The sequence below is a fragment of the Plectrocnemia conspersa genome, unplaced genomic scaffold (genome assembly GCF_051122295.1).
Source record: "Plectrocnemia conspersa isolate PC_06_02 unplaced genomic scaffold, ASM5112229v1 ptg000004l, whole genome shotgun sequence".
NCBI lineage: Eukaryota > Metazoa > Arthropoda > Insecta > Trichoptera > Polycentropodidae > Plectrocnemia > Plectrocnemia conspersa.
In genome coordinates this window covers 2,273,414-2,286,261 of record NW_028277168.1, presented here as the reverse complement: position 1 = coordinate 2,286,261, position 12,848 = coordinate 2,273,414, and the positions used below count along the sequence as shown (strand labels likewise).

General features: G+C 28.7%; 1 protein-coding gene across 2 annotated transcripts in view; it reads right to left on the bottom strand.

The window, feature by feature from the left end:
- Positions 1-12,848, bottom strand: part of LOC148235612 (uncharacterized) — a 79,905-nt gene that overhangs the window by 25,058 nt on the left and 41,999 nt on the right. The window contains exons 4-5 of one of the 2 annotated variants that reach the window (XM_088184391.1): positions 4,788-4,896; positions 4,623-4,720 (exon numbers count right to left, since the gene is read on the bottom strand). In XM_088184391.1, the coding sequence (XP_088040517.1) occupies positions 4,623-4,720; positions 4,788-4,896 (207 nt within the window). The remainder of the gene's footprint in view (positions 1-4,622; positions 4,721-4,787; positions 4,897-12,848) is intronic. The other variant, XM_088184392.1, reaches the window with a different exon arrangement.

Sequence of the window (12,848 nt, the reverse complement as noted above, 5' to 3'; positions counted from 1 at the left end):
AAAACAATTAAAGTGAACAATAATTTACAAGTGGGTGTGTATTGATGACCGCTTTGGAAAAAACTGGCTTTTGGGAATTTTCGCGAACAAAAAAAGAGGAAGAGAAAAACGTTAGCCTTCCCACGCATTGTGCCAACCAGCGTACGGATATAGACAAAGGGCGTAGGTTGACAGCACTGTATTGATCTTTGGAGTTATAGATGGTTCCGTGGCAAGCAGATCCTCCCTAATTTTCATTTCGAAAAGTGCTTCGAAAACAACACATTCGCTTTTGGTGAAAAATCAACCGCGTTCCATGGGGCCAAATCGCTTTTCCGGCGATTTTCCGGAAAAAAGTAATACGGGTTCGCAAAAACGTACCACGGCACGGGTTGTGTTGAGAATTTTAAAAGGGACATTTAGGATATGCTAAAAAAGTAAATGGATCGATCGACGCAGAAAGGTCTTCAGTAAGTCTATGATTAGTTTTAAATTATGCCTATTATTTTATAAACTTGATTAAAACAATTTATAATTTAACGGTATTTGGTTTAAGTTTATATTTAAATATAATTTTTTAGGGGTGATTCAGTTACATACGCATGTAAGTAGTAGAGAGAAAGACAATATTGTAAGGAACAGTATTATTTTTACAATCTAATAAAATCGCAGAACATCGCAGTCATAGTAAATAAAGATGTCATGGCTCGAAAAAATGAGCAATTAGTATAAAATCAGTGCAACATCAGACTTTTAACGCTAATAATTTTAATATCACGTAAAAGAACCTAATTATAGATTCATTTTCATTTATAAATAATTTGTATCAAATTAAAAAAAATGTATAGGTACTTTAATGACATTCTGTACGATACTCTAGAAAGAAAAATAGTTTTGTCATGTACCATTTCATTTTATTATCATGTAGAATTAAGCATTTTGTATACAATTAATAGCTACTATGTTGTAAGTATGATTGTTAAGGCCAAGAAAGAAGATTAACGCTTAAAAAGTGCACAGTCAGAATCGACACTTTTTTTTCCAACCGCCCTAATAATGTTTAAACAACGCTATTAGCTTAGATTAGCGCTGTTATTTACATTTAATGTGTTATCTGGTTAAAAGAAACAAAAAATAGATATATAATATAATAATATTAAGATATAGAAATCGTTCTATTTGGAATATATAGCTTAAGTAATGAATAATAAGCATAATAAATATCTAAATAGGTTTAAAATTTACATAACCATAACTTTTTAAATACATCAGAACACATAAAGGTGCGACTGTACATCGTTCGTGGGCGTGTATTAGAAGCAAAACCACCCTCTCTTGTAACACAAATGTAAAATTTTAATTTTAGACGATGTTATCTTACTTGGATTATGTAAAGCGGTGCTTTTGTAAATATGCAAAAATAAAAATGTACTATATATGTTTGTGTGGGAGGACATTGTGTGGTGTTATTTGTTTTACTAAACACATCGTGTTTACGCCTGAACAAACCTACAACAACTTCATCTGAAAAACAAAAAAAATGTATATGAGTAGAGCTCATAAATTGTTATGTAAATTTAGTTAAAAGCCGTGGGCAGAACGCTATTCATCACACGCGAATATTTTTGCAAAGAACAATTTCGTGATTCGAACTTTTCTATCTATGATTACATTTTCTGAATGCTCGAAAGTTATGCCAATATCAGAAGAAGTAATGGTAGTTTTAATAAATAAAAATATTTATAACAATATAATCATACCGATTTTAACTATAATCCTATCGTGGTCTCTTGTGTTGAGCGTCCACTTCATACTGAAACTTTTTCAATAGTTTCAAAGATGCTTTAACAGACATTGAACATTTTAATTGCTTTCGATTGATCTTGTCTGTATCTTACAGTCAAACTTTTATACACAGTGATTCATTAAAAGTTTGTATTAAATAAAAACTAGTAATTTAATTGATAATTTAGATTAAATTGAATACATATTCTATTGACAAGAAATGTATAATAAAATCACTTTATAATATATAAACTATTTGTTGATAGTTCGATACAAATATAATTTAATTTAGTCAGAACGTGGGAAGATCGCAATTTCAATAATTTCAGCTTCCGATTCGTCTGCGATTTTTCCGCTCTGACATTTGAGGTATTTCCTAATTGCGACATAATTTCTTCGCCAAAGATCGAAATTCTTCGACGAATATCTGATAAGATATATATATTATTATGTCTTAATTTCACAAACGTGTCGCATAGTTGCGATTAATTGTTACGTCACGCATTTAACTGATCGCGTCGGTTAGGTTATTATATTGTATAATTAATTTTCTCCGAACATAACATTAATTACGTACAAAATAAACGTATATTAATTGCTACGCATATGTGTACATAATCCTCGTTAGGCATTTCATTCGATGAGTATTTGTCTGTCAATTTTATATTGGCAATATCTCTCGGTGTATTAAGCCGTTTTTAATTAATTTTTGCGCGATTTATTTTGACAATATAATTGGAAATTGATTTACGGTTTAAAGCAATATTTTGAAGCAAAAATACGGTGTATTTTAATCGCATAATATTTATCAGTCTATTCAATAGTTTTATCTTTATATTTCGCCCACAGCTATCATAAAGCTGCTAAAACCATATGCGAATTTCTAAATATCGAAATGCTTTTACTGCTACCTCCATACAAAGCGTACCTCCATACAAAAGGTAAAAGGATTTGTGATATTTTGTCATAGAATTTAAATGTATTACATCGTAGATCTCCAATTTCTGCATTACCATTATTTGATTGTGGTATTTTTTACAATATATGTATATATTATAAATAGAAATATTCGTATTCGAATTTTTTTATCTATTGAATATACATGATTAAAATATATGATATTAGATTAGATCTTTACTTATATTTTTTTTAATATTGCGCTAAGACGTTAGTAACAAGTTCAAAGACTTAAATTGCCTAAGTCATGAACAAAATAAAACGGTTCGAAGACAACGATTACGCTAAGGGATAGAATCACTTCATTAACTGCTTTTGAATAACTTAGCTATTGGTAAGATGAAGCTCAATAATTTGTCCAAGTGAAAAGATTTAGAAAAACATGACATAAAGCAGCGGTTGAAAAACCGTTGATAGCTATATTGATATAGTAAGCTTTCGCTTAAATTACTCCATGATTTTGAAACTAGTTAAATTCTCAAATTGTTGACAATATGTGTGTAATAGTATTTATTGGTATAAATATATACGTCTGTATTTTGTATTATCCCGTACGTAGAGCTCTATACAAACACACAAGTTCCCAGTTTGCAAATGGGGGAAAACTCTTGGGGTCAGCAATGATTACAAGTAAGCTCGTAGCAAGACTTTTAAGTTTGCAAGTTTGTAATATTCATACCGATATATTTAATAATTACGTTTTTATGGATGTTTTTAAAATATACTTAGAATATGTTTAAATTATTTTAAGATATTCTTTATGAGCTTTTCGGGATTCTAACCCTTTGGGGCGTGACTTCGCAGCCAGTAAGACGCAGGTGGAAGCCAGTGAGAATTTTATTAGATTTTATTTCATATTGTGACAGAATATGATGGGCGAGATCGTTATTCTCTAAGCGCTGGTAGAGAAGCTGGCTGGGGGATGATATATAATATTCAGTAATTTGGATTTTTCAGATACAATAAAAATTTAAAATCATTGCGGCCCATATGGGATTTAAGCCCATGTCTTTTAAGTCAACACAACAACAAAAAAATGTATTTTTAATACTATAAAAAAATTCAATACTGATTGTATTTTCTTTTTAATATTGAGATTATAAATAAAACTATTTAAAAACCGTCTTATCCACAAATAAAAATTGGAAGAATTGTATACCAAAAAAAATAATTTTAATTATCATAAACTAATAAATATTTTCTTCAGGCGTTAAAAAATTTTTGAAGCAATAAGAATCCTTACTATTTAAGGTATAATTTGAAGATAAGCCAGATTATTTAACTGAAGTTTCAGGTAGGAAAAATGTAAATAATATTTAATACACTTACATACCAATGACCAAAAATTATATACAAGATTACAATATACTTTAATGATTTGTTGCGATGTTTTGAAAATATGTTATATACTGTTTCAATTTATTTAAATTAGTAATTAATTTAAAAAATAATTTCAGTAAAATCAATTTCTAGCTTTGAGAAGAGAGCCGCATGCGGCTCGCGGGCCGCGTGTTTGACACCATTGAGCTAATAGGACGGTAAATATTTGGAGTGCTATATAAAGTTTTTTTTAACTATCTAACACAGAAGAGTTTTAACATAACTCTAGAGTTTATTAAATAAAAATATTATTAATTGACAGATTATCTTTTATTGATTTATCAATATATTTTTTGCGTTTGCAAGTGTGAATAAATTTGCATGTAAGAATATAAAAAGCGCTGGCTAGCTTCCAATGCTTTTCCTGATTGGTATCAGTTATAATGTTTTCATGTTTTAACGGTTGTATTTCTATAGTGATATGGATCGCTTAGTCTCACTGTGCATTATTTCAGTGACTAATTTTGTTATTAAAATTAAATAATAATAAATATTAATATTGAAAAAAATGTCATATTCACCTTCCAGTCTGCGCCGGTACTCCACCACCTGGCAAGCGAAGAACACTCGGCCGCCGCGACGCACCTTCACCCTGTAATGCCCCATACAGTTTGACAACCTATAAACAATCGATTGGATGCAATCGTACACACGTCTTTGGGGTCGACCAAAGGGGCTCTCGTTACCTGGTCGTACCCCCTGGCTCCGTGGGGGTTGAACCCGATGGCGGCCGACAGGGGCGCCTTGTGCACCACCCTCCCGAACACTGGCCTGCGGCTAGAGCCCGTTCTGAATCTGAAAAATACCAACAGTTTCAATATGAAATGCTTCAGCTACCCACGAGTCTCTACCCCATAAAATTCCAATAATCTAGCCACTCCAATTTCCTTGCTTCACGAGACACGGTGATATATTGCGGGCCTCGGCATAAATCTCCGAGAGAGAGCGGGATCATATTTTCTTATTATTTAGGGCTTTATGCAAAAGAGTGGGGCTTTAGGGGTGGAAGTAAATTTTTACAGATTTGAATAATAATACCGACTAAAGTATAGTGGAAAAATTAATAAATTGAGACACGCCACATATTTATCAATTTTATTGCTGCATATGATTGAATACGTGACTATAAAATAATTCGTAGACTTCATGCAAAAAGGATATTTACCATTTAAAATCTAATATAAACTGGCTAATATTTTCAGTAAGATTTATATTTTTACTACAACTGTAAATCGGTTATTTAAACCCGAAAGACTTGCGTTAGAATCACATATGAACTATAGTAGTGTTTTTAAATTTCTATCGTGACTTTATTGCAAATATTGAAAGAAGTGGTTAACAAATAATTAAAATTGTGATCGATTATCACAATGTATGCTTTTCTAGATTTTATTAATCTCACGGTTAAATATCGTGATGAGAAATAAAAATAAAATTGAGTTAATCTATGCATTTATTTTAGACTGGTGTCTCACTACTAACTTAGTAGTAAGTTTTGATTTTTAAAATAGGTTTGTAACTTAACTAAATATTAATAAAACAAAAAATACCAACATGTTATCAACATAAAAAATAATATTAAAACGTAGCATTTTGTATCATAAAAAATTAGTTTTACAGTTTAAATAAATATTAATAATAAATAGCATCGGTTACAAATCCGCTCAAAAATATTACTGATATTAAAAAATATTTTGTTACACCTTACTGACGCTACAACACAATCGATCACCTATAGTTAGTTCAATGTGAGCGATTATAAGTCATTGATTGTGTTTTAACGTATTTTAGGTGTTTGAGGGCCCATTTTAACGCTGCATATAACACAATTTTATCATAAATCGTTTTTTAGTTACACCATAAGATACTTTATAATTAAAAAAAGTTGTTTTATGTGTAAATATAAAAGCCAGTTTTTAATTAAATTTAATAATTAGAAAGCAACAATAAACTGAAAATATTAAGCATTTAGTCCGTTACTTTAGACCAAAAGTGCGCTTTAAAAATATTAATAATTTTGAGACCTTTGTCTATTTTTATTAAAAAATATTTTGATTTATATATTTTTTAAAGTAAATGTTTCTCTGCGCAGCATTATATATTTTAATAATAAATAAGTGCAGAAAGTTTTCACTTTATTTTAAATTAATAATAAGCTAAACATATTTAAAATCTATTACAAATTAAAAATATTTATAATCCATATTAGAATAAAAAATAATTTTGAGGTTGAAAAAAATATTTTGAATAAATCTTGAAATTTTATTCTGAAACTTTATAAATTAAAAAAAATTTAAATTAGTGTTATACAATTTTGTGTAGTTTCCTTTAAAAGGCGTCAGTGAGAGGGATTTTTGCAACACTATATGTTTAATAGTTGGTTGGTAATGAATAGTACTTATTTTGAAACTTTTGCCCTTTTTGTTGAAAATGTTTTTTCAAGCAAAATTAAAAAAAATTTCAAAAACTATAACTTTTGCCAAAATTTAAGTACATATTTTTTCTGTATAAAGAATCTAATACAAATGCACATTATATAAATATTATATTTTTTATCCCGTATAAACTAAATATATTCTAAGAAATATTTTTTTTTAATTTTATGATTTTTATACATATTTTGATAAGTGTTTTACAATTTAAATCGTTAAAATCAATTTTCGTAGTTCGTTCTCAAGCGCGCCCAAAACCGGGGATTTCCCTTTCAAATTTGCTTACATGTGAAAGTTTTTCTATCATCTGAAAAGCGTTCGCTACGCCCATTTCTGTGCAAATAAATAAACAGTGAAATATGTTAAATTACGGCGTTTTTCTTACAGTGTCAATTGAAGATGATTCAAAGTGATGAAGTATTAGAATTATAAACAATATAATTAAAACTGTAAATTATGAGTGTGCCAGTAAGTGTTTGGTTATATGAATAATATATCATGGTTATTCTATCAAAATTACCATTGACTTTCTAGGGTCTCATATTAAAAGACAAACAGCGGTGATTGGGAAATTAAAGGTATACGTACCAAAGTTAAATATATTACAATGCTAGTAATAATGAAAAATTTCGTATTAGTGTAAACAAAAAGTTACATTTTACCCACTATATAGTATCGTTTACAGTTTATTTTAAGAAGCAATGACAGATCTAATACCATTTACGTATGCCAAACAATTAATATATGACATATTGCGACATTTTTTAGAAGATGAAGAGATACCAATCTACTTGTTTAATCCTCTACAGTAATTTCGGTCAACTTTGTTCTTCCGTTGTCGTTTAAATTTAATTTATGGATTATATTAGTAGTAATAGTTTTTTATTATTTTTCAGAAGCAATGATGGATCAATTTGATGACCTATATGGCTACAACGTAGAATTGGTATATATAAACAAAGAGTGAATCTTCTCATGTAAAGTCACTGTCAGCAAGTATTATCTTTTTATAAAGAACATACTACATGAGTTTTCTGTAACTGAATATCTTAAATTTGGCTATTCCGAAAAAGGAATAATGGCACAGAACAAAAATTGAATAAAATCCATGACGTATACATATTTTGCCACATCGAAATTAAAAATAACCTACTCTTAGATATTTTGGCTATCGATTATTCCAGGTTTGCAATCACATATTTATAATCATTGTAAAATGTCGTTTATTACATAACATCCAAGAAACTACACATTTATAAGCTGTCCGTTGGCTGATTTATATAGCGTTCCCACTACGACAGCGCCGATTTTATCGACATTAACGTTCAATCCTCATACATACTAAGAATATATTACACGTTTGCGTTGAAAACATACCTGGTTTATTTGCAATTTTTAAAATTTCACGTTAATGTGCATTCAATTGAAAGCAATGATAATGTTTATGTAATATAAAAGAAAAACTCACTTTTCGGCCTCAGAGCCCGGCGACGGGAATTCAAAATTTGAAGATTTCATTAGCAAGATTGTTTTATGATTGTTTATCTAATTTAATCAATGAATTCTTCTTATCCTAAACACATTATGTATATATTTAATTTTTATAGTTATAACAAACCTACTTAATATACAATCCGATTATTTATAAAAGGAAAAACTCACTTTTCAACCTCGGAGCCCGTCGCCGGGAATTCAAAATTTGAAGATTTCATTACGAAGATTGTTTAATGATCGTTTATCTGGTTTAATCAATGTATTCTTCTAATCCTTAACACATAATGTATATATTTATTATTCATGGTTATAACACACATAGTTAATTTGCAATCCGATTTTTTATTTTCAGTCAAATGAATTAATAAAAATTATCGTCGCATAGCAAAATTTTGTTATTATATAATAATTATTTAAAACTGTTGTCATGGTACTCGTCCATCTTGTTTTATATTTGAATGCTTATTTTTCATTGGCCGAAACAACAGAATGCCTCGGAAAGCAATGAAGCAAATTAAATTTTTATTTTTATTATTTATTATTATAATTAAACATATTTCCTTTGTTTACGTGTATTATTATACACCGTTCATACAAAGCGATACGATTTTCAAAGTAGAGAATTAAATGTTCCATTTTAAGATATGCGCGTTCGGAAGCGACAGCATAGAACAATTATATATAAGATACTTTAATTCATTATAGATATATAATTTAATATTTTAGATCTGCTGCTATACCAAAAACTGTGACTTTGTTAAAACATATTTTAGAAAAGATAATAAGATGATTAAAAGTGTTTTTTTTTGAGAACATGTTACTGTCGTACTTTTTAAAAGATTTTACTAAAACTTTTTTGGAAAATAGAACTTATAAATATATTTTTCTTATTGTTAATTTTTTAATTAAGGTGTCTTAATAAAAGTGCCTTTTTAAATTTCGATTAGTAAGTATGGAATGATACACAAAAAATCAACTTGTTATTATTATTAAAACACATTACAAAAATGAAGAAAGTTTTAATGATACATTTCGGTCAAAATTATGTTCCAAATGAGTCATCAATTAGAAGATTAATTAAAAAAAATGAGGGAACTGTTTTGATTGCGGATTCTTATCAAAACGCTGCTCTAACCAAATACAAAAAAATTGGAAGGCTTGGAACATTAGCGTTAAATCTGTTCCCTTAGAAAATAAGATAATATGTGGCGTGTAAATATTAGGAGACAACTAAAAGCTGTTCTTCTCTAATATATAATATAACTTTATTCAGAATAAATCTTAAAATGCTAACAACATTGTATCGTATTCGATTGTGCAAAATTAATATTGATAGTTTTTAGTATGACAAAATAAACATGCAACGCATTTTTATTTTTGTTTTTTAATATTCTCAAATTTTAAAGGGTTAATATTAATACACCTTTATATACAATATATTCACAAATAAAAGTCTTAAGTACTATACTATGTAATTAAAGTATTTTAGTATATAATAATAAATAAAATATACATATATTTAAACCACAAGCTTTAAATTAATTTATTTTTTTCTTATGATCATAAATGCATGGCACCTCAGAAATATTTAAATTCATTATTATTTTAACGTTAAAATTTTGAAATCAGTTTGTAACATCTCAAACAGAACCCTTATTAAAAAAATATTAATTTGTAAGAACAAAAATCGTATACGACATTGTATATTTTAGGTTCACGGTCAATAAAATGCCAATATTTAGTGACTTTCTGCTGCGAGCTTTAAAGTACTGTAGAGAGTCGCGATCACGTCCCTCATTCTTGCATAAAAAATGATGCAGATAATTATTATTGACGCATTGAGATAAACTATCAAGTAACGATGGTCAGATTTAAAATTAAAAAATATATTATTAATCTAAAAAAAAAATGTAACCACAGAAAATTAATAGATAAATGTTATAAGACATCTTCATGAACTTGGAATTGTGCTTAAACTGAGGATTTGGGTGTCGTATAATTTATCACAAATATGTTAAGCGTTGCTCACCAGACAGAATCGGAAAGCATTCTTGAATCGCATTGTAACAGGTGATTAGAAATGGGTTGTGTATAATAAAGTTACACGTAAACGACACTTGTCAACCCTTTTCTAATCCTAAACAAGAATCGCGGTAGAAAAAGGTTATAATGTATGTTTTGTGGGATATTAAAGATGTAATATATTACGTACTTTTGCTATCAATTACTGACAATAATTGATTTTAAAACGGATGCATTTAATAAACATGAAAGGTACTATCTTCTACCGCAATAATTTCAGACTTATGTTAGTATTAACTACTTCTTCTTGTCCGCATTCAATAATTAATTTATTGGTTTAATTTTTATTTCTGTGGAAGAATTTTGAAATAAGTTTATTTTATCTAAAAACCAGATTTTTCAGTGAGGTAATATTATCTAATATTATATTATATAATATTTATTGAACTATTATTTAACGTATTTATGCTTAATACAATTAAATAAGAATAAATTTTTAAATTTATCGATTTATGTATTCAACTCAAGTTTATCTTGCGTTGCAATTATCAATACAAATCATGTCGATAAGTTTTTCTGCTATTTTAATAAATCTATATAAATAAATCAAATTTCCAATGGGGTTAAAAATACACCCTTCCAAGTCTCAATTTAAATCTTAGATGCATGAATAGCGTCGGGTTAGAATTACTTTGAAAATAGTTTGGTTCGTCGAATTTTCAAACACAAAAGAAAACGAATGAAGTAATTCTCGTTGGCCTATACAATACCTTTTAAAACTCACGACCGTTCGCAAAGTTTCATAATGAAATACATGGAAAGGAATGCTTATTCTTCAAAATATTGCTTTCCAAAATACCCGGCTTTAATTACGAATACTCTCTTGGCGAATTAACGCACGGAGAAGTGGAAAGAAGAAAATAATGTATCCGCCCACGCAGCATTATGATTTTCCCGCGAGAGATAAAACATTCGAACTTGCCCTTGGCACTTAAGGGCGTAATGTATTTTGGACCATGTACGCGAAACGGGCCTTAGGTCTTAGGGATTTCCTTAATTAAATTACTGACACATTTCGCCCCCGACGGGGAACTTTTCGCAATTATCAGCGCTGGTAATTGAACGAGAAAAGGTATATTATACAATGCGAGCCAAAAACTTTAACAGCGACTGTTATTATGAGTTGTGTTCCATAAATTAATTAAATCACATAGAGACTGAAAGATAAGGAATATATACATAACTATTATCACTGATAAATAATTATTTCTATATTTGTACTAACTTCTTCTATGTTTTACAAAGTAACTGTACTTTCGATTTTTATAGCTGATTGCAGCAAAAATTACTAGGAATATTGAAGATTTGGGAAATATAAAAATATATTTTTTGCTTATTATCTAGTAAATATGTTCCAAATAGAATCATTAAATTTATCGACTTAGACATTGATTAACGCTAGATTAATTTCACAAAAAAATGTCATATAAAAACACTTTATATTAAAAAGAATAAGTACAAGATATTGACTATGACAAACTTAATTTTATGAATCTAGATTAAGTGCATATAAATAGTAAACTAGGGCGATGTTATCAGAGAAACCTAAAAAAAAGTTTTAAATTTTTAATTAAAACTCTTCTAGGTCACGATGAGAATAAACACAGGTAGTAAACTACCATGAAAAGTATTAGTAAAACAGTTTAATCATAAAATAGTTTAAACGTATAAATTTGATCTGAGAAGTATTTATTTACATATTAAAAAAGTGAGAAGAAGCTGTAGTGTAACAATAAAACATTTTGGGGGTGATTTAAAAATACGATTAAAAATAGTAGTGATTCAAAAATCATCTGCACAATTTGTTATAATTAAGAGAACATTTTAAAAAACATTTGGAACAAACTAAAACAAGTCTCGAAACCCGAAAGTGAGACCACAACAATGGAAAATAAATCAGGTGACCAAACAGTTGCATTATTAATTAAAAATATTTCACGGACCATTGTGAAATATGAAATTGGCTCACAAACATCCTCATCTGCTATTCGACAGATTGTCTCCAACCAGTATTAAAAAATATATGACACTTGGTTGCAAAAGTGGATCAAGAAAAATTCCAGCGTTTCACAGACATCCCAATCGACAATAATACGACTCGATACTCCAGCGAAGACCCTCTAAATTCCAAAACTTGACTTTCAAATTTCACCACCTGATTGCAGAATTTTTTTATTACGTTTATTTTAATAATATGAATAATTTTACAAACATACAAATTAAATATACTACTCATTTTCATGTTTGATAAAAAAATATAAATCAATTTGATAAAAAAATATAAATAATCAATAAAACTATATTATTAAAATTTAAGAAAAAAAATATAAAATCTTTTACAATTTAAGCAAAAGAAAAAACAATAAATAAAGTGTAAATTTAAGTAAAATTTCAAGTCCAAAATCCAAGAATTTAACAAGACCTTTAGAGAAGACAATTGGAGAATGTGACTTACCAGATCTATTTATGTATATCTGACTCGTCATCTTTATCTATCTCATCTATACACCTAATAAAATGTTATGCAAATACCAAAGTCACAAGAAGCAAACTTCAAAAGCAATATATTGAAACGGAACGTGTAAATCAAGCACCGGCAGTGCGTATTTCAAAGTTCACAAAAGTCAAAATTCATATTCTTTCGCTTTCGCAGGGTTGCTACTCCAAAAATAGACTTAGAAACTTTGCAAGTTGGCCAGTCAGCACTGTCTCCTCGTTTTCGAGGGGGCTAAGAAAATG